General features: G+C 45.0%; 1 protein-coding gene, 1 long non-coding RNA gene and 2 pseudogenes across 7 annotated transcripts in view; 3 read left to right on the top strand and 1 right to left on the bottom strand.

The window, feature by feature from the left end:
• Positions 1-1,422: 1,422 nt before the first annotated feature.
• On the top strand, positions 1,423-1,522 carry LOC111828372 (annotated as a pseudogene).
• An 8,286-nt stretch (positions 1,523-9,808) lies between these two features.
• LOC102419437 lies at positions 9,809-11,760 on the top strand (annotated as a pseudogene).
• Positions 11,761-11,803: 43 nt separating this feature from the next.
• Positions 11,804-13,420, bottom strand: LOC111828369. The gene is made up of 3 exons (XR_002832217.1): positions 13,266-13,420; positions 12,631-12,770; positions 11,804-12,490 (listed from the first exon to the last, which is right to left on the bottom strand). It is a non-coding gene; the product is annotated as an uncharacterized LOC111828369 (long non-coding RNA).
• The window catches only part of HNRNPF (heterogeneous nuclear ribonucleoprotein F), a 36,425-nt gene continuing 27,158 nt past the window's right edge, over positions 12,637-21,903 (top strand). For 2 of the 6 annotated variants that reach the window (XM_023764713.1, XM_023764714.1), the window contains exons 1-3: positions 12,637-12,779; positions 13,064-13,132; positions 13,657-13,749. In XM_023764713.1, the coding sequence (XP_023620481.1) occupies positions 12,662-12,779; positions 13,064-13,132; positions 13,657-13,749 (280 nt within the window). In that variant the 5' untranslated portion in view covers positions 12,637-12,661. Of the gene's footprint in view, positions 12,780-13,063; positions 13,133-13,656; positions 13,750-21,201; positions 21,344-21,903 lie in introns of those variants that run through there. The other 4 variants (XM_014466556.2, XM_023764715.1, XM_014466554.2 and 1 more) reach the window with 4 other exon arrangements.

The following is a 21,903-nucleotide window of genomic DNA, read 5'->3' as shown; positions in this document are numbered from 1 at the left end:
AGTAAAGCTACAGAAAATGCTTCCAGAGAAATATTTTGATTACAAATAAAATATCTAGTTTTGAAGGACTAGGTATTTTTCCTAAGTTAAAAAAAATCTGCCAAAATTTATTTGAGTGTAATTTGTAAGTATTTCCATGTGTAATACCACAGAGCAGAAAGGCTAAATCTGACACATCTATTTAAAAAAAAAAAAAAAAAAGTAGGGCCCTAGCCGGTTTTTCTCAGTGGTTAGAGCATCAGCCTGTGGACCAAAGGGTCTCAGATTCCATTCCCAGTCAAGGGCACGTACCTGGGTTGTGGCGTGGGGGAGGAAATCAATGGATGTTTCTCCCTCTCTTTATCTCGCCCTCCTCCCCTCCCTTCCACTCTCTCTGAAAAGCAATGGAAAAAGGATCTCAGGTGAAGATGAACACACACACACACACAAAAGAGTAGGGGAAGAAAAGCTGTTTTCAAGAGGCTCTCCTTAGTAGATGCACTTCAGAGGCAAAAAGTCATCTATGTGAAGATTTATTTGAGCTGTAACAAGGACTATTTTCTAACTATGATGATGGAGAAGAAGCTGTGCAGTCCTTTTAAAAATTTAAATAGCACAACTCATTCACAGGCCCATTGGATAGCTTACACATTAGGTATGTGATTATTTTTTTAATATATTTTAATTGATTTTTTACAGAGAGGAAGGGAGAAGGATAGAGAGTTAGAAACATCAATGAGAGAGAAATATCAATCAGCCGCCTCCTGCACCCCCTACTGGGGATGTGCCCGAAACCAAGGTACATGCCCTTGACTGGAATCGAACCCCTAACCCTTCAGTCCGCAGGCCGACATTCTATCCACTGAGCCAAACCAGCCAGGGCAGGTATGTGATTATTATTTCTTGATTTCCATCACACATGAAATGGATTTTTTAGAAAGGACTTTACCTTCTTTAAGAGCAGTTTTAGGTTCATAGCAACATAGAGAGGAAGGTACTGTATAGAAATTCCCCACAGACACCCTGTCTCCACACATGTATAATCTTCCCCATCATCTATATCCCCCACCAAAGTGGTACATTGGTTACAATTGATGAGCCTGCATTGACACATCATAATCATCCAAAGTCCATAGTTTACATTAGGGGTCATTCTTGAGGTTGTACATTCTGTGAGTTTAGACAAATGTATATTGACATATATCCATCATTATTGTATCATGCAGAATCCTTCACTACCCTAAACATCTTTTGTGCTCTATTTATCCCTCCTTCCACCACCACCCCTGGCAATCACTTGCTTTTTACTGTCTCCATAGTTTTGCCCTTTATGGTCAGGGTGCGTATGGGAGGCAACTAATCAATGTTTCTCTCTCTCTCTCCCTCCCTCTCTCTCTCTCTCTTTCTCTCCCTCTCCCTCTACCCCCCTCTCTAAAAAATCAAGTGCTCGCTTCAGCAGCACATATACTAAAATTGGAACAATACAGAGATTACATGGCCCCTGCACAAGGACATGCAAATTCGTGAAGTGTCCCATATTTTTTTAAATCAATAAAAAAATATACATTTTTTAAATATATATTTTATTGATTTTTTACAGAGAAGAAGGGAGAGGGATAGAGAGTTAGAAACATCGATGAGAGAGATCGATCAGTTGCCTCCTGCACACCTCCCAGTGGGGATGTGCCCCCAACCAAGATACATGCCCTTGACCGGAATCGAACCCAGGACCCTTCAGTCCACAGTCCGACGCTCTATCCACTGAGCCAAACCAGTTCAGCAATAAAAATATATTTTTTAAAAAGATATAGCCATCTTAGCTTTGCACCACATACATTGGTATTTTAAAATGCTAGAGCACTCTGATACTTGTTTCCAAACACTTAAGATCATTCTATTTTAAACAGAAAACAGCTCAAATGCTCTACATTACCTTCTTGGGAAGAGGCAGTTGTCCCTGTCCTTTGTGATGGACTTTGGTCTATGGATAATAGTAGCCACATTTAAAAAACAAACAAACAGGTAACATTAATTGTAATATTTGTATTTGAGTCAACATATCCAAAGTATCATTTTATATGTAATCAATACATAAAATTATCAATGAGCTTTTTTTTACCCTATATTAAATCTTTTAAGCCTGGTGTGTATTTTTACCCACAGTGCATATCAATACAGATGCTAAATTTTTATTGGGAATACTTAATGTAGATTTAGATTTCATAACATTTACAATTGAAAAACAGATTCACATATCCACATACTTAAGTATGGTCCAAACACACTAGTACTTAAAAGTTTTCCAATAACTGAATTGAATATCAGTTTTAAAATTTAAATTAAGGCAAGAATGTGGAGAAATTGGAACTTATGTGTATTGCTGATAGGAATGTAAAATAGTGCAGCTGCTATGGAAAACAGTACAGCTATTCCTCAAAAAATTAAAAAGAATTACCTATGATCCAGCAATTCCATTTCTGGGTATACACTGAAAAGAATTGAATGGAAGGTCTCAAAGTGATATTTGTACACCTTCATAGCAACATTATTTACAATTAGAGGCCCAGTGCACGGATTTATGCACCGGTGGGGTCCCTCAGCCTGGCCTGCACCCTCTCACAATCTGGGACCCCTTGGGGGATGTCTGACTGCTGGTTTTGGCCTGATCCCCAGCAGTTCGACATCCCCTAGGGATGTAGTAGTGCGCGAAGCAGCAGGTGGCCGGGGAGGAGTCTGAGCCTGGGCCTGGTGCTGTGCCACTCCCACTCATTCCAGCCCAGCTGCGCCTGCCTCCACTGCTGCTGGGTAGTGCTGCCACGGAGGCAGGAGAAGCTCGGGCTGCTGCAGCTGCGCTTGCCAGCCATGAGCCAGGCCTCTGGCGCCCGTTGTGAGTGCACTGACCACCGGGGGGCAGCTCCTGCATTGAGCATCCTCCCCTTGGTGGTCAGTGCGTATCATAGCGACCAGTCGAATGGTTGTTCGGTCGTTTGGTCACTTAGGCTTTTATATAGAGAGATAGTCAAAAAGTGGAAGCAACCCAAGTGTTCACTGACAGATGAATGGATAAACAAAATGTGATAAAGCCCTGGCCAGTGTAGCTCAGTTGGTTGAGCGTCCTCCTATGCACCAAAAGGTTGCTAGTTTGATTTCTAGTCAGGGCATGTGCCCAGGTGGCGGACTCGATCCCCAGTAAGGGGCATGCAGGAGGCAGCTGATTGATGTTTCACTATCACATGGATGTTTTGCTCTCTTTCCATCTCCCTTCCTTTATCTCTAAAAATCTATTTTTTAAAAATAGCCTAAAAGATGGTAAATTTTATGTTGTATATTTTACCACAATTAAAATAAAAAGTGAGGCCCTGGCCAGTGTTGCTCCATTAATGTTTCTGTCTGAGCCAAACACTGGCCAGTTTAATGCATTTTTAAAAATATTTTTTTATTGATTTCAGAGAGGAAAGGAAAGGGAGAGAGAGACAGAAACACCAATGATGAGAGAGAATCAATGTTCAGCTGCCTCCTGCACGCCCCCCACTGGAGAACCAGCCCACAAACCGGGCATGTGCCCTGACTTGGAATGGAACCGTGACCTCCTAGTTCATACGTCGATGCTCTACCATTGAGCCAAACCAGCCAGCTTGATTGGCACAATTTTAAGACATAAGAGGATATTTATGTTGCATTAAAGTGCTCACAAAACTATGATCACAGGCAACTGAAGAGGTAGAAAAACTTGTTGATTTATAAATGTAAACCAGTTAGCCAGTGACAGCATTTCAGAGGCAGTGACATGTGAAAAAGCCAAGATGCTACACCCCTGGAATGAGTGCTGAAAGTGATTCATGTAAGGCTAGTAGGGGGTGATTTGATAAATTTAAGAAAGGAAGTGTTTGTTTATAGTACATTAGACATGTACTTTATATAAGAAAGGTTAGTGAATTAATTCAATTTTCATTATTTTTAATGGGGAAAAAATGATTCAGTTTTCAAACAAATTGTTTCTCAAACAGCCTTCTGGAATGAATTAAGTTCGAGAACCAAGGTTCCATTGTACAGACAAATGGAAGCATATACCATGTTGATAAGTTGGAAGAATTAACTTCATTAACATCATTAAAATTAACATAATTTACTACCCATAGCAATCTATAGATTCAATGAAATCCCTATTTAAATACCAATGGTGCCCTGCTGGTTTGGCTCAATGGATAGAGCATCGGGCTGTGGACTGAAGGGTCCTGGATTCAATTCCAGTCAAGGGCACGTACCTCAGTTGCAGGCTCGATTCTCACCCCTGGTCAGGGCTCGTGTAGAAGGCAACCAATCGAAATATCTCTCTCACATTGATGTCTCTCTCTCTCTCTCTCTCTCTCTCTCTCTCTCTCTCTCTCTCTCTCCCCCCCTTCCACTCTCTCTAAAAATCAATGGAAAAATATCCTCAAGTAGGACTAACAACAACAAAATACCAATGGCATATTTCACAGATCTAAAGCAAACACTCCAACAATTTATATGGAACCAAAAAAGACCCCAAATAACACTAGCAATCCTGAGAAAGAATAACAAAGTTAGAGAGATCACAACACCAGAGATTAAGTTATACTACAAAACCATTGTAATCTAAACAGCCTGGTACTGACACAAGAACAGGCATATAGACCAATGGAACAGCACAGAGACCCCAGAAATTGACCCACGCCAATATGGTCAATATTTATCAAAGGAGGTAAGAGCATACAATTGAGGAAAGACAGTCTCTTCAATAAATGCTGCTGGGAAAATTGAACTAGACCATCAACGTACACCGTACACAATAGTAAACTCAAAATGTATAAAAGACTTTAGAAGTAAGTTGTGAAACCATAAAAAAATCCTAGAAGAGTCAGGCTGGCATAGTTCAGTGGCTGAGCATCAACCTATGAACCAGGAGGTCATGGTTTGATTCCCAATCAGGGCATATGCCCCAGCTGTGGGCTTGATTCCCAAAGTGGAGCATGCAGGAGGCAGCCAATCAATGATTGTCTCTCAATCATTGATGTTTCTCTCTCCCCCTCTCCCTTCCTCTCTGAAAGCAATAAAAATATACTTTTAATAAAATCCAAGACAAAGTATATAGGCAGTAAAATCTCAGACATCTTGCAGCAGAATTTTCACTGATACATTTCCTAGAGCAAGGGAAACAAAGAAAAAATAAACAAATGGGACCACAGCAAACTAAAAAGCTTCTGCATTGCAAAAGAAATTACTAACAAAATGAAAAGAGAGCGCAGCTTGTGTGGCTCAGAGGTTGAGTGTCGACCTATGAACCAGGAATTCATGGTTTGATTCCTGGTCAGGGCACATGCTTGGGTTACCAGCTCCATCCCCAGTAGGAGTCGTGCAGGAGGCAGCAATCGATGATTCTCTCTCATCACTGATGTTTCTATCCATCCCTCCCTCTCCTTTCCTCTTTGAAGTCAATAAAAAGTATTTAAAAAAAGAAAAAAAATCAACTAGATGAGGTAGTGACTGAACTTGCCTGCATCCTACCTGGGTTATCATATTCCTTATTTTTTATATATTTTATTGATTTTTTACAGAGAGGAAGGGAGAGAGATAGAGAGTTAGAAACATCGATGAGAGAGAAACATCGATCAGCTGCCTCCTGCACACTCCCTGCTGGGGTCCAATCCCAGCGGGTCCAGGGGTCCCCAAAGGTGTGGACGGAGTCGGCGAAGAAGGAATGCCACGGAGACAGCGATCAGTTGATCAGCAGCCTAGTCAGGACCTCTAGCCAGGATCTCCAGCCAAAGTTCTGGTTAGGAACTCTAGCCAAGCTCTGGATAGGATCTGATCAGGATCTGATGAGGATCTGATGAGGATCTGATGATTATTGTCTTGTTACATCTGTATTTATACCAGTTCATTCCAATCCTATCAATCTCTATTCCAAAGGTTAGGGCGTTTCTTATCTCCATTCCAGGGAGTAAAGATTATGTAGCTTAACTACCCGCCTGGCACTTAATTAAGGGGCTGTATCTCCTCCCCAACCTCAGGGAAAAATCCCCACCTGGGGAAACAACCTTTCTCGGAGAGGTGACCTTGGTTAAAACACATGGCGCTAAGGAGAGCAAACATATTAAGAACAATATGCTATATATGCCAGGCCCCTTGAAACATGCTGTGCAGATGTTTCTTTCCTGCAGCGACTGTGTCAAGCAGCAAGGATGGACCGGCTTCCGGCAACTCCCCACTGGGGATGTGCCCGCAACCAAGGTACATGCCCTTGACCGGAATCGAACCTGGGACCCTTCAGTCCGCAGGGGACGCTCTATCCACTGAGCCAAACCGGTTAGGGCATCTTATTCTTTATCTCTCCCTAGTAGAGCACCTGGCTTCAATAAGATACATTACATTTGGACCGAACCTGTACTGTAGCTGGGCACTTCAAGTTGCTTTGTCACTTCATCCTTTCCTTCTCTCAGATGGGAAAGAGAGGGTTTGTGAATCAGCCTAAAATTTCTCTCTCTCCCTGGGTTCAAGAGTGTAACAGTGCCAGGCTGGCATGGCTCAATGGTTGAGCATCAACCTATGAATCAGGAGGTCACAGTTTGATGCCTGGTCAGGGCACTAGCCTGGGTTGTGGGCTCAAACCCCAATATATGGCGTGCAGGAGGCAGTCAGTCATTCTCATCATTGATGTTCCTCTCTTTCTCTCCTCTATCTTCCTCTCTGAAATCAATAAAATACCTTTTTTTTAAAAAAAAAAAAAAAAGAGTGTTAACAATTAAAAGTCCAGATTCTGGAACCAGAATGACTCAGCTTCATGCTCAGACCTGTCACCTACAAGCTGAGTGATCTTAGGAAAGTTACCTTAATGATTCTGTACCTCAGTTTTCTTCCACTAACTGTGATGATAGTAATACCATCTACTGTTGGGTCCCTATGCTTAAATGTGATTAAGTATTCACAATAGTGCAAAGCACAGCGAAGGTGCAATACATGTTAGCTATTATTGCTGTGTGACAGATACTGTGATTTTAATTAAGAGCCTTCACTGAGCTATGGTGATTCTGCCTACCCACTGACACTCTCCTTGGTCAAAGTTTAATGTGTAAAGTGTTCTTTTAGGGGTGAACTGGAAAATTTTAATAGACCCTAGACTAGTGATGGCGAACCTTTTGAGCTCGGTGTGTCAGCATTTTGAAAAACCCTAACTTAACTCTGGTGCTGTGTCACATATAGAAATTTTTTTGATACTTGCAACCATAGTAAAACAAAGACTTATATTTTTGATATATTTTTTTATATATTTAAATGCCATTTAACAAAGAAAAATCAACCCAAAAAATGTCACCTCTGACACGCGTGCCCTAGACAATACCTCTGTATCACTTGTTATAGATTAGTGGTTTCCAGAGAGGAGCTTATTTTAAAACAAAACATTTATTGAAAGATATTAAATTTATGCTAATCTACTGATATAAACAACAGGGAATAAACAGGCAGGTCAATCTGTCAGAGAGTTATGTGTAAATGTGTGTAGTCTCCCCCACATCCCGCATGGTTCAGGGTTCAGGATCTGGAAGAGGGGCCACACACAAATGAAAGAGACGAGACAAGAGACAATAATTTGAAAATTGGGGGGCCAGGCAAGAGCCCATCCCAAGTGTGTGCCTCGCCATCTTTTTTTTTTTAAATATATATTTTATTGATTTTTTACAGAGAGGAAGAGAGAAGGATAGAGAGTTAGAAACATCGATGAGAAACAAACATCGATCAGCTGCCTCCTGCACACCCCCCACTGGGGATGTGCCCACAACCAAGGTACATGCCCTTGACCAGAATCGAACCTGGGACCTTTCAGTCCGCAGGCCGATGCTCTATCCACTGAGCCAAACCTGTTAGGGCCCTTGCCATCTTTTTATTCAGTTTGGGATCCACCCATAGCCCTTAGGCAGGCAACTTCCAGTAACAGGCAGACTATCTTATCAGTAAGGATTTACATGACTCTTTGGTGGGGAAGTTGCTTCAGCTACCATTGTCTCAACTAAACAGTGGGTGCATAGCTCTGACCTTTGCCAGGGCTTCAAGGGTCACCAGCCTTCTGGGTCCACACCTCTCTGCTAGTGAAGACAATAGGTGACTTCCCATATGTTTTATTCCCAGATATATCTTGAGTCCCCATTGTTTGTCGGGGTAAATAGATTCTTACGCTCGCCTTTAAGGATTTTCTGAATAAAATTTCATGATAATAAAATTTCTTAGTTTCCGAGTTAATGGGATAATATTTTGGTGAACAAAGGTTTAAAAAAAGGGTGGCTGAAGTGGTCCACGTAGACCAAGTGTGGGCAAGCATTCTCTAGTTGGTGAGATGGGCCCAGACATTTGTGGAAAAGGACAGAGATCTGTGGCACTAGTGACTGTGCTGGCACTCGCCTCTAAAAAACCCCACAGTGCAGCCCAAGTGCTCATCAATAGATGAGTGGATAAAAAAGCTGTGGTATGGTTACATAATGGAGTACTACTCAGTTGTAAAAAAGGAAATATTACCTTTTGTGACAGCATAGATAAACCTGGACAGCATTATGCTAAGTGAAATAAGCCAGTCAGAGAAAGACAAGTACCATTTGATCTCACTCATATATGCAATCCAGTGAACAAAATAAACTAGCAAACAAAATAGAAACAGATTCATAGATATAGAGAACAGGCTAACAGCTGTTAGAGGGGAGGGGGTTGCAGGACCGGTGAAAAAGGTGAAGGGATTAAGAGGGAAAAAAGCTCACCAACACAGGCAACAGTACAGTAATTGCCAGAGGCAAAGGGGCATGGAGGGTGTAGGGGGAATAAATTAAGATGGAAGGAGACTTGACTTGGTGAACACACTATATACAGATGATGTATTATAGAATTGTACACCTGGAACCTATATAATTTTATTAACCAACTAGAGGCCCGGTGCACAAAAACTTGTGCACTCCGGGGGGGGGAGGGTTCCCTTAGCCCGGCCTGTGCCCTCTCGCAGTCTGGGACCCCTTGGGGGATGTCCACCTGCTGGTTTAGGCCCGCTCCCCGGGGGAACAGGCCTAAGCTGGCAGTCAGACATCCCTCTGGCAGCCCGGGAGTCCTCGGGGGATGTCCACTTGCCAGTGGGGAGCAGGCAAAAGCTGCAGTCAGACATCCTTAGTGCTGCTGAGGAGGCGGGAGAGGCTCCTGCCATTACCGCTGTGCTGGCAGCGTCAGCTTGGCTTGTGGTTGAGCAGAGCTCCCCCTGTGGGAGCACACTGACCACCAGGGGGCAGCTCCTGCATTGAGCATCTGCCCCCTGGTGGTCAGTGTGTGTCATAGTGACCAGTCATTCCCAGTCGTTCTGCTGTTAGGGTCAATTTTCATATTACCCTTTTATTATATAGGATAGAGGCCTGGTGCACGGGTGGGGGCCGGCTGGTTTGCCCTGAAGGGTGTCCTGGATCAGGGTGGGGGTCCCACTGGGGTGCCTGGCCAGCCTGGGTGAGGGGCTGATGGCTGTTTTTAGACTGGCCACAGCCCCTTTGGGGGGGGGGTCCCTACTGGGGTGCCTGGCCAGCCTGGGTGAGGGGCTGATGGCCATTTTCAGGCTGGCCATGCCCGCAGGCAGGCTGGAAGCTGGGAATTTATTTATCTTCTATAATGAAACTTTGTAGCCTTGAGCGGAGCTCAGGGCCGGCAGGCAGGCGGAAGCTTGGCTTCCTTCATTGCTTCCTTCATTGCTGGGGGCAACCCAAGCCTCCTTCCTGTTCACTCCAGCTTCATGGCTGCCGCCATCTTAGTTGGGTTAATTTGCATACTCACTCCTGATTGGCTTGTGGGTATAGGGGAGGTATGGTCAATTTGCATGTTTCTCTTTTATTAGATTAGATGTCATTCCAATAAATTCCAGAAATAAAAGGCAGAAAAAGAAGAAAAAACATCATAGTGACCACCTGGGATAGCTCCCTTGAACTAGGAGCATGTTCATAACCAGGCCAAGGCTCTAGTCTCACTCGAAGACTACAAGGATTACTAGAGGAAACTTAGGATCAACGGTGAAAGTCAAGACCTCCACCATGTCCTTCGTCTGCTTCATTTGCCAGTGCTACCACCAGCCCCTGAAGCTGATTCGGTCCAGGGAGACCTCAGCCAAGAACCTGCAGCTTCGAAGTTCCCCTCAGCTCAGGGGCACCCAGGAGAAACTCTGGAGGAAGGCTCTACCTCCAGGGTGGAGACAGATGTTGCAAAGCTACAGGATAGTGCCTATGGCTGGACCCTCCCTGTTGATGGCGAGATGTCCAGGTACGGTCCCAACAACTTCACCCTGCTGGGGGACTCTCAATAGCATCCAAAAAGCCATGAGGGGCATTTTTTACATCCTTTCTGGTGAAGATCTGGACCAACCCTGTGCGAGGACTATACTGAGTCTTTTGGAGCAGCTGGACGCCCAGCTCAGGATCTCAGAATCTGACAGTCAGAACTATAAATGCTGTTTGGGGACCAGGGATGGATTGAGGACGAGGGAGGCACTGCAGGAGGCATTGAAGGTTGTGGAGCTGGAGGAAGCGAGGCTGGTCCAGGAGTTGGAGGAGGTGGAGAAGAACCGAGAAAGGGCAGCTGTGGCTCTGGAGGCAGCCCAGGCTGAGACTGAGACACTGGAACAGGAAAGGCAGTGCCATAGGGACTATAGTAGATTGCAATTAGAACTACAGGATGAACTGTGGATCGTGGAGTACGTACTCTCAGACCCAGATAGCTTGGCTAAGATCTGCGATGATGGCCCCTTGGCCATCATCAGTAACTTCAGATTGGGCTGCATCCCCACTGTCCTGTTTGCTGGAGTGAGATCAATGAAGGCTGGGGGTTGACAGCCTTGCTGCTCGTGGCCGGTCTAACACAATTGGTCTGCAGTTTCAGAGCAACTCATCCTCTGCAGAAACCACTCCTATCTGAGGTCATTAACAGAGGACCCCACTGAGCTGCCCTTGTTCTGCACCGAGCAGGGAAGTGCTCTCTTGGATAACGTTTGACCAGGCGATGGTGGCCTTCCTGGACTACATGCAGCAGTTCAAGGAGGAGGCAGAGAGAGGCAAGCCGGCTCTCTGCACAGGATCCATGAGGAGAAGGGCCTGATAGAAGACCCGGGAGCCAGTGACGAATTCTACTCCATCAGAACCCACCTGAACACAAAGGAGTGGTGGACAAGGGCACTCAAGCTCATGCTTACAAATTTTAAGTGGAGTCTCGCTTGGGTCTCCTTAAGGTACTGTCACAAATAACTTTATTTGAACATCATGCTAAGTGATATACACCAAAGAACAAATTATAGAAACAGACTCATAGAGAACAGGGAGACAGCTCTGATGAGGATATGGGGGATAAACGGTGATGGAAAATAAAATAAAGGGGAAAAAATACTTAAAAAAAGGGGATTACTGCATCATTGATGAAAAATAGAGAACTGTCCAACTTTATGGGATCAAATAACCCATTTGGCTCAGAGTCCCTCCTAATGAACTGCATAAATATATCTTCTTGGACCTGGTTTCACAGTCCAAATTTGGCAGCATTACTATTTTTGGTATAATTGTAATATTTGCTTCAGATTAGCTTCTTGCATTTTCTCTCCAGACACATATTTTTCTATAGCTGTGATGGAATCATTGTGCAATTTCTTAAAAATGCCTGAGTTTTGGCCCTACTTGGTTTGGCTCAGTGGATACAGCATCAGCCTGAGGACCAAAGGGTCCCAGGCTCCATTCTGGTCAAGGGCACATACCTTGGTTGCAGGCTCCTCCCTGGCCCGGGGCCACGGTCATGGCTCATGCAGGAGGCAACCCATTCATGTATTTCTCTCACATCCATGTTTCTGTCTTTCCCACTCTCCCTAAAAATCAATGAAAAAATATCCTCGGGTGAGGATTAACCAAAAAACAAAACAAAAACCCGGGTTTTGTAGGACCTGTTTTCTATAATTTTGCCTCGTTGTCACCTTCCTCTGACTACTCCTGCCCTTATTCTTCCAATGTTCTTTTTCTCGGAAAGTTCTCTTGACAATCTGTGCTCCTCTATCCTCTATCCTCCTTGGCCAGTCATAATCTGACACTATTCCAAGCACTGCTTAACTTAACTGGTGACTTTAAAATAACCTGCTGAACCTGTGACGAGTGCCTTGATTTTATCCTCTTTATGAAGTGTCCCAGAAGTGGTAATAATCACTCATTCTAGAACATATGGCGAACAATCTGCTGCGCTGCCTAGGGCGGGCAGTCCTGCCAGCCAGCCTGTGGGCTCGGTGCTCGGTAACCGAGAAGCCCGCGTTCCCCCTGTGGCTTCCGAGTCACCTTCCGAGGCTTTGGGGGGCTTCAGCCCAAGAGCTAATCTCTAAGCAATTAATTCCCCTCTAAATCCTGCCACCAGAGCAGCCTTTATCCGGTGTTTTCAGTTTCCTCTTTCCTCCTCGACAGGAAACGGCTCTCTCTCCTCTCGCGCGGGTCTTCAACCCGGCGTCCTTCGGGCTCGCCTGGGGGGGGGGTCTCCTGTCAGTATTTCAGGGACTCAGCTCTCGGGTTCGCCCGCCGCGCCCAACTCCCGTGGTCCTGCGGCCCACTGCCCCCCTCCTCGCCTCGCCCCCGCCGCGGGCCCCGCCCCCGTCCGGCTGACCAATCCCCGGCTCCGCTTCGGGCGCGACACAATGGCGACTTGGTGGTCCGGGTTCCCGGATGCCCGCCGTGGAGGCCCCGCCCCGCTGCTCTCTGCGTCCTTCCGGTTCCGTCGTGGAAGTAGGACTGCGTCGCGTCCTCCTGGAAAAGGTGGGATTCCGTGGGGCAACCGAGCAGGGGTCGCGCCGGCAGGTAGAAGCAGGGTGGGGGCGCGGGTTCCGGGGCTGCAGCTCCCGGTGTGGGGCGCGGGGCCGAGAGCAGCGGCTCCTGAAGCGCTGCGTGCGCACAAGGGGCGCTAGTTGTGGACTTGGGCCTGTCGCGCTCCGGGAAGCCCCGCCCAGGGCGCGCAGCCAGGGGTTTCCATGGTGATGGTAAACAAGCCTCAACTGCCTCCCCTACAACTGCCAAGTGTCCTGCGTTCCACCCTCCTCTAGGTGCTCAGGGGGACGACCGAGGTGCCGTATGTGAAGTAGAGAGGGAGCGTGGACGACTCGGAGCCCGAGGTGAGGACCGGGACGGGCGGAAGGTCTGAGGACCGGCTGGGGATAGCGCCCCCTGGGGGTGGGGTGGCAGGGCTGAGATCTGGGGTCCGGGGAGGCAGGATCTGAGGTCAAGGGCCGCAAACTCGGGACCAACCAGAGTCTGGGTCTTCCGCTGGTGGGGATCGAGGGGCGGAGGTCAGGGGCCCCACCCGGAGATATCCATCTGGGGCCGAGTGTCAAGGGCCGAGCCTACGGGGTGAGCAGAGATTTGGCTTTGGGAGAGGTGGGCCTGAGGTCAAGGGTCTTATACTCTGGGACCAGACCTCGGGGTTGAGGTGTGGGGTCCGGAGAAGCAGGGCCTGCAGCAATGGAGGAAAGGAGGGCCTCGTGCGGACTCCCGGGAGAGCAGCGCCCGAGCGCCCCGGCCAGGCAAGGAGAGGGAGGTTTAAAGTGGAAGCCGTGCCTTCACGTGGCTGGGAGCGCTGGGGAGGTGCCCGCGAAGGGCTGGGCCTGACTCCTCCCCCTCCCACGTTCCCGCTCGTCAGGCCTCCGCTTTCGGTGTCGGCGGCCGGCCTTCTTCCTCTTTGTGCGGCGTGCGTGCCCTGAGCGCCTGCCTGCGTTGGTCTCCTGCCCGAGAGGTATTGTGTCTGCGTTTCGGCTGACTTTTTGGTCTCGTTGTCTTTGCCTGGTTGCCACACTTTTTCTGAGCAAGCTTGTGTCATCGGCCGTTTCTTTTTTCTCGTCTTTGACTTCTTTGTGTCTTTGAATATATTTGCTGATTCTTGACTGCGCCTAAGAAACTTCTGGACGCTCTCGGCGCTCTCACGGCGCCCTCTGCCTCCCGTGCTCGGCGTGGTTCACTGAAGGGGGCGCCGGTGGCCTGGGCGACGCCGGACAAGTCGTGGGGTCCGACTCCCCTGGTCTCTCTATTCTTTATGGAAGCGGTTGGGCGGTCACAGGCCCCGGAGAGCCCCCCCCCCCCTTCTCGGGCGCCTGCGAGAGCGCCCCCCGGGCGTCTGGTCGGGCCCCGTCTGCCTCACGCTGGACGGCCTCCCAGCAGTTTCCTCGCCTGGAAGCCCGGGACGAGCGAACGTGCTTCCCTTTCCGTGTTTCACAACTGCTCGCGGCGGCCCGTGTGCGGCGGGAGAGCAGCCCGCGAGCGCGCGGAGGAAGGCGGTCCGCGGCCTCCTGGCCCCGCGCGGTGGGAGGGTGGGAAGCGGAAACGCGGAGGTTAGGGGAGGCCTTTGCGCGCCCTGAACCTGGTGGAGCAGGGAGAATTTTGAAAACTGCAAATAATATTTTCATTCAAAATGTCATTGAAACTACCGATCTTAATGTAATTCTCACTATTTTAGCCACGTTTTTTAAAAGTTAACTTGTTTCTGAATTTCCAGTAATGAGAATACTTTGGGTTCTCCGGTTAGACAATACATTAGGATGTCAGTGAAAATTGGTGTTTTCAGTGCTAATTTTTAGACAAGATTTTTCATTTTAAAATAAGTGAATATGGTCTAGCCGACGCTAAGTGGTTAGAGCCCGGCTCGCGGACTGAAGGGTCACGGGTTCGATTCCCATCAAGGGCACCTACTTCAGTTGCATGTTCAATCCCAGGCGGTCGGTTATGTGGGAGAAGGTACATCCATGTTTCTCTGTGCCTCCCTCTCCCTTCCACTCTCTAAATATCAATGGAAAAAAAATATCCTCTGGTTAGGATTAACAACAAAAAATGTGACCTCATTATGTGCCTACTCCCTTTCCCCCTCCCCCAAAAGTAATAAAGTGAGTTAATATTGGGAGAGATTGATTGCTCTATCACTAGTGTTGGGTGAGTCCGTCCTTGCTTTGGGGAACTCATGTACCTGTATGCATTGCTGTAAATTGATTAGATTTGTTATTTCCAAGTTGTTTTAGTCACTTTGACAAGTGATTGGTTTTCACTTGAGTCTTGCTGCAAAGCTCCCATTAAACAAAATATTCAAGTGAAAATGCTGATTAACTTAAGGAAAAAGATTAAGTAGAAGAGTTAGTCCTTATTTATGGCCAAAACTGTGAAGGAGAATGTGGAGACAGGGTAGGTGCCTGGAGGGGCTACAGAAATGGGAGGAGGACCCCCTTCCACAAAGGTAGCTTCCTGCCAACCTCCCCTGGGTCTGAGCCTTGGCACTCACTCTTTGTAATCACACATTCATGACCAGGCTGTAAGGGGATGATATTCCATTAGCCCCATTTTACAGATGAGAAAATGGAGACCAGGAGACAAGTCACTTCTTCAGTGACACAGCTGGGACTGGGACTCGGATTTTTCTTTTGTATAATACATTTTTAAATACTGGGTATTGAGCCTGAAACTTGGTTCATGGGTCAGTACTCAACCACTGAGCCACACCAGCCAGGATTAATAAATATTTTTATACAGCTGGTAGGTTTGAATTGGTAGTCAAATAAGAGCACACCTTATATTTAGTAGATTATATCTTTTTGAAAAAATATTTACTTTAATCCTCACCTGAGGATATGTTTTTATTGATTTGAGAGAGAGAAACATCAGTGTGAGAGGGAAACGTCAATTGGCTGCCTCCTTCATGCCCTCTACCAGGGATCGAGCTAAGCCCACAACCTGGGCATATGCCCTGACAGGACTTGAACTATGACCTCCTGGTTCTTGGGTTGATGCTCAACCACTGAGCAACAACAGCCCGGCCATTGGTTGATTTTTAAAAAAATATATCTCTTGTTGATTTCAGAGAAGGGAAAGGGAGAGAGAGGTAGAAACATCAATGATGAGAATCATTGATTGGCTGCCTCCTGCACACCCCCCACTGGGGATGAAGCCTGTAATCCAGGCATGTGCCCTTGAGCCTGGGACCCTTCAGTCCGCAGGCTGACCCTCTATCCACTGAACCAAACCAGCTAGGGCAGTTGATTCTTGTATATGCCCTGACCAGGTTTCAAACCACAACCTTGGAGTATTGGGATGATGCTTTAACCAACTGGGCTAGCTGGCGGTTACATTTTTTATTCCTATGTTTATCAATATCCCGCATAATGAACTCAATCCCTAGCATGTGCCAAAGACAGTTTTTCTGGTACCATTATGAATTCATGAATTTTAACAGTCTGTATTTTTACCCATGATAGGTTTTATTCTTTTGGCTCAAATTAATCTATTTTTTGGCCAGTGGGAGCTCTTCACATTGGTTCTTGGCTTCCTTGGTTTAAAGTACAATAAATACTTCATTAAGTGGATCCACCAAAGTTTATCAACTGGATCCTTAGTGATGGGTAACTGGATTGTTTCTAGTCTTTTTCTGTTAGAAGTGGTGCTGCAGTGAATAGCCTCTGTGGGTATCTTTTCCCTCTTTGACCATAAGGGTTGAACCATTTAATATTTCCACAAACAATATTGGAGAGTTCCTGCTTATTATCTACAACCTTGCCAAGGATATGTATTAGCAAAATTCTGTTATTATCAATATGATAGGTATTTTAAGTGTTATTTCATTTAAAATTTGAGTTTGTCTTATATGGATGAAGTTGAGCATCATTTCATGTTTAAGCCTTTTTGTCTGGATTGTTGGACATTTTGTGTCTTTTTAGAAGCTCTTTATTACTAACACTTGGGAAATAAATTGCAAATATCTTTCCCATTTTATCATTGGTATTTTTGCTTAGCTTATAGTGGTTTTAGCCATGCAGAGGTGGCTTGGTTTTTAATGTAATCAGATTTGATGTTATTTCCCCCATATTCTGTTTTTTGAGACATGGTCAGGAAAGTTTTCCCTGTTCTCAATTTATAGAGAAATTGTGATGATTAGGTGGGGGTGAGGGGATCCTGGCCACGTAGCTCAGTTGGTTAGAGCATAGTCCTAATAGGTTGTGGGTTCAGTCCCCGGTCAGGGCACATACCTGAATCAACCAATGAATGCGTAAATAAAGGGAACAACAAATCGATGTTTCTCTCCCCTCCCCCTCTCTAAAATGAATAGATTAAAAAAAATACTTTTTTAATGACGGGCTGGTAATGCAAAACTGAAATGAAAAATTCTGAACTCCTTTTAGTTTTCCCTGACAGTATACCTCTTCAAAAATTCTCACCTAGTATGAGTATTACAAATTCCTATCACACTCTTATTTTAATTTAGTATGTTTTAATGTATTTTTATTAACTCAATACACCCAAAATATTTCAACTCAATTTTTAGTACTGGAAAGTTAATTCTGCATTTGATTGTCTGAAAGTGCTCATTTTTTCTGTTAAAATATTATGGTTTTGCCCAGCACTTCTTGTGCTCTGAAAACTGCTGCTGTAAGCTGTTTTCCTGTGTGTGGTATTCTCTCCCGGTGCTGGAAGCCCCTCAAGTACATTGTCACATTCCTTCCCTCCTCTTGGCTCTGTTCACTCCCATGGATAGTGTGCTGTGTGGTCCCTGAACAGTGAACATTGAGCACAAGGTGCTACAGCGATCTCCACTCCTGTGGCAGCTGCATGGGACCTGACAAGATAATAACTCTCCACGGAGCCCCAGGAGGAAGCTCTAGGCTCCCTGAAGGAACACCTTCCTGAGGAGGCTGTGGACATGTACTGCAAAGTTCTCCCTGGAGATCATAAGTGTCACCCATAGCCCTCCTGAGGCCTTTAACCCACCCCAGAGATGCTCGCTTCAGGAGAGAGAACTACAGGAAGGTTAGGGGGTGGGGTAACTGGGAGATTATCTTCTTAGCAGTTGTATTTTCTTTAGCAAAGGTCTCCCCTCCTCACTTCCATTTCTTAGGCTAGATCATATTTCTTACTATAGGGGAGAGTACTACCAATTAATACAAGTGATGAATTTTTCCCCTCAATTGAGAACAGATTTTATCTTTAGCAAGGGATGTCTTAATAGCAGTTTTTATTTTTATTGATTTCAGAGAGAGAGAGGAGTCCGGGGCACTGACCATTTTTCCCTTATAGTGTCAAATAAAAAAATGACATCAGCCAACACAACAGTAGCTGTCCTGTGTGGATGAGTCAAAATTATACCTATCTTTTAAAATCAGTTTGTGAGCCATGAGATGAAAAAGGTTGAAAATCACGATATAGATCAATGTCCACTATGGTAGGTACTAGCTATGTGTGGCTAGGAAGCACTTGAAATGTACTAGTCCAAATAGATTAGGGCTGTAAGTGTATATACACACAGGATTTTGAGACTTAGTATGAAAAAATGTAAACTATCTCATTTTTTATATTGATTGTTTATATAATACGTTTTGGTTATATAAAGTTAAATCATTGAAATTTAAACATAGAGAGCAATGGTTGCTTGTTCTGTTGGATAAAAATTCATCCCTTAAGTTAATTTCAATGCAAGCATTATAGATGTAATTTACCTGGCATCACATTATACTATTTTTGCTTTTTAGTTAACACAGCTTTAGATAACTAAATATTTAGGAAAACTAGTGTATTCTAATTCCAGATTGTTATTCTAAATAAACTAAAGGGCCCAATAATTAAAGATAATAGAAAACAGCTTTCCTGTTGCTTACAGATCATGACCTTTGATGGATAAAAATGTAGTAATAGCAATAAACACTTAAAATAAGTTAGTGTATTTCATGATCCATCTACACCTTCTCTCAGGTAGCTTTGTATCTGGAACTTGCATGTTGTGCAAATTAGATAAGAGTTCTCACACTTCGGGTGCATGAGCCCCTGGGAAATTTAGGCATATAATAACTGAATACAAAGATTAAAAGGATTTACCACAAAATAAAAATGTTTATACAAAACAACCAAAACATCTTAGCAAAGGGTTGCATTTTTAAATTATAAAGAATTAGAACAAACATCAGGGGGAATAAGTAGAGTAATATACAAAGGAATAAAAGGCTAATATGGTCTTCTAACTTCTACTTTGAAACCTTAGCTCAGGGGTCCTCAAACTACGGCCCGCGGGCCACATGCAAATACAAATATTGTATTTGTTCCCGTTTTGTTTTTTTACTTCAAAATAAGATATGTGCAGTGTGCATAGGAATTTGTTCATATTTTTTTTTAAAACTAGTCCGGCCCTCCAACGGTCTGAGGGACAGTGAACTGGCCCCCTGTTTAAAAAGTTCGAGGACCCCTGCCTTAGCTATTGGGGCTGGAGGTTGTGGGGGTGGGGTGGAATGGAGTTTTACGTTTGTACCTCTGCTTCTGGTCTGTTTAAATGTCACTTCTTCAGAACCCCAATGTAAGTTAATCCTCATTTTCTTGTATTTGGTCATTTCAGAATTTGTGATCAGACATATATTTATTGTCTATTTCTCACTTTCCATAAAACGTCTAGTTTTGAATCCTATCACCCAGCTCCGATAATTTCCAGTTATGGACAGTTTTCTCTACATCCCCATTTATTTCACTCAGATAATTTTGAAGCAAATCCCAGCCATCACACTATTTCATTCACAAACACTTGTGAATTTCTAAAAATTAATTCTTTTATTTTGACTGTTATGGCCATTAGCAGAAAAAAGTTCCCCACCCCTGTTGTAAGTGCACAATATTTCTGGGTTAATGAATGACTCTAGTTCGGTTAATTTTATCTACTGCACATTACTCAAATCCTTTCACTTTTTTGTTGTTAATCCTCATCCTGAGTATATTTTTCCATTGATTTTGAGGGAGAGTGGAAGAGAGGGAAAGACAGAGAAACATCAATGTGAGAAAAACACATCGATGTGAGAGAATCGGACCCGGGACCCTTTGGTCTGCAGGCCAACACTCTATCCAAAGTCCAAAATACCGAACCAGACTCCAGACCTTCTGGGTGTGAGGATCTCACTCTGCTTTCCTCCTCTGTTGAGCTGTGGCAGGTACTTTCAGGTGCCTTCTGTCTTAGCACAACAGGCTCCCTGGTGTATTCTGTACTTTTTGTTCCTTCCCTGGCAGAAACCATTATCATGATTAATCAATTATTAACGCCCTCCTTGCCGGTGTCACCAACCAGTTAAGCTAAGAAGACTCATGTAAAACTAAACTGCAGCAAATACATTCTAATACAATAAGTGAGAAAATGCATGCCCGACACACTAAATTACCAAGAGGATATACTTTGAAGAGGACTTACAGGGAAATAAATGCTTATGAAACAGTCAAGGTACCCATTTCTGTAGATAATCTTTCCACAAATTTCTTCAGAATATTGTTTTACTTATCTTGAATGTGTGAGTTTTTAGTGTCTGTTTCCCACTTTTGATGGGATGGCTAGATTTTGAATCCTATCCCCCAGCTTCAACAATTACCAATTATGTACAGTTTTTCTCTACATCCCCCATCTACTTACTTTTGAACCACATCCCTCCCATCATACCATTTCATCCACAGAAACTTCAGAATACCTTTCTAAATTTTAATTCCTTTGTTTTTAAACGTAACAATTCTATAAAATCTAAAATATAGTTAAAAGCAAATTTCTAGTCAATGTTCAAATATCTCTTAAATTGCCCCAGTCCCATAAATGTTTACCAGTTTGAATCAAGATCCAAAAATGTCCCATGCATTGTAAATCCTTGATAAATCTCTTAGCATTCCTTTTATTCAATAAGTGTCCCCTTTATTTTTTTTCTTTAGAGCTAATTTGCTTAAGGGCTGGCTCATTTGTCTCTACTTTTCAGTTATAGTTTGATTCCTGATATGAGTCGCTATTCACATTACTGCAATTGCCTTGTTTTCCAGTGTGTTCACTTGAATTAGGATTTAAATGTTTCTAAAATGTGGCTGCTCGTTGGATATATAGTTTTGAGAATTGGGTGTTTTAAAATTAATCTTCTAAAAACTGCAAACTATTGACTTGAGTCTGGTCAAGTCTACAAAACAAGGTGCGGAAGGTATACCCACTAGTTCCCATGCTAAGTTCTTCCTGCTTCAGAGACGGTTTCCTTTAAACTTTACGGTGTCTCCTTCCGCGTAACCTTGCTGCCGCCCCCCCTCCCCGGTCTCTGGACTTTCCTCCCCGGCGCCTCCGGAGACTCGGACGCGCTTCCTCGTCGCTCTGCCCCCTCCCACTTCCTGCCGGGCCGACCGCGCGGGCCGGGCCGCACCTGCAGGACGCGTTTCCATTGGTGATATCTTGGCGGGCCGGCCCGGCACTTCCTCCTTCACACCCCGTGACCCGCGTCCGCTCGCCGCCCTCCCAGTCACGCGGCCTCTGCCTCCGGGACGCAGCCGCGCGCCGGCCTTCCGGACTCGGACCCAGGCCAGTCGTGGTGAGCCGCGCGAGCGGGCGACCCCCACCCGCCACCCTCACCCCCGCGGTGGGGCCCCTCTTCCCCGCCGTCCCCCCAACTCCTCCTCCGCCGCCGCAGGATCTTTCTCCAGTGGAGGCAGGCAGCCAATCAATGAATCCCTCTCACCACTGATGTTTCTCTCTCCGCAGAAATCAATACACACACACCTAGGTATTCTTTAAAACCCACAATTAAGAAAATAAAAAGCACACTGAGGTAATTTGAGCTAAGAAAAAGCAAACTGGTAATAACTGCACTAGTATCAGAGAGAACAAATTATTGACAAGTTACATTTTGATCCATCATTAATTTTCATAATTTAAATTCAGTATAATTAATTTGAGGCAGAGGCCTCAAATTCAATGAACCCATCATTACTCTCAGATGGTCCCATTCTCCACCTTAACCATGCCCTTAAGCCAGTGGGTTCTCCAACCTTGGCTGCAGATTTAAAATCACCTGGGAAAACATGTTTAGATCCCAGATTTCTGGGCCTCTCCCTCCAGAAAAATCTGGTTCTTTGTAACTAACGTGCGCTC

The sequence above is a fragment of the Myotis lucifugus genome, unplaced genomic scaffold (assembly GCF_000147115.1).
Source record: "Myotis lucifugus unplaced genomic scaffold, Myoluc2.0 scaffold_343, whole genome shotgun sequence".
In the NCBI taxonomy this organism is placed as follows: domain Eukaryota; kingdom Metazoa; phylum Chordata; class Mammalia; order Chiroptera; family Vespertilionidae; genus Myotis; species Myotis lucifugus.
The sequence above is the reverse complement of the archived record's forward strand: the minus strand, read 5'-3'. Positions and strand labels throughout refer to the sequence as shown.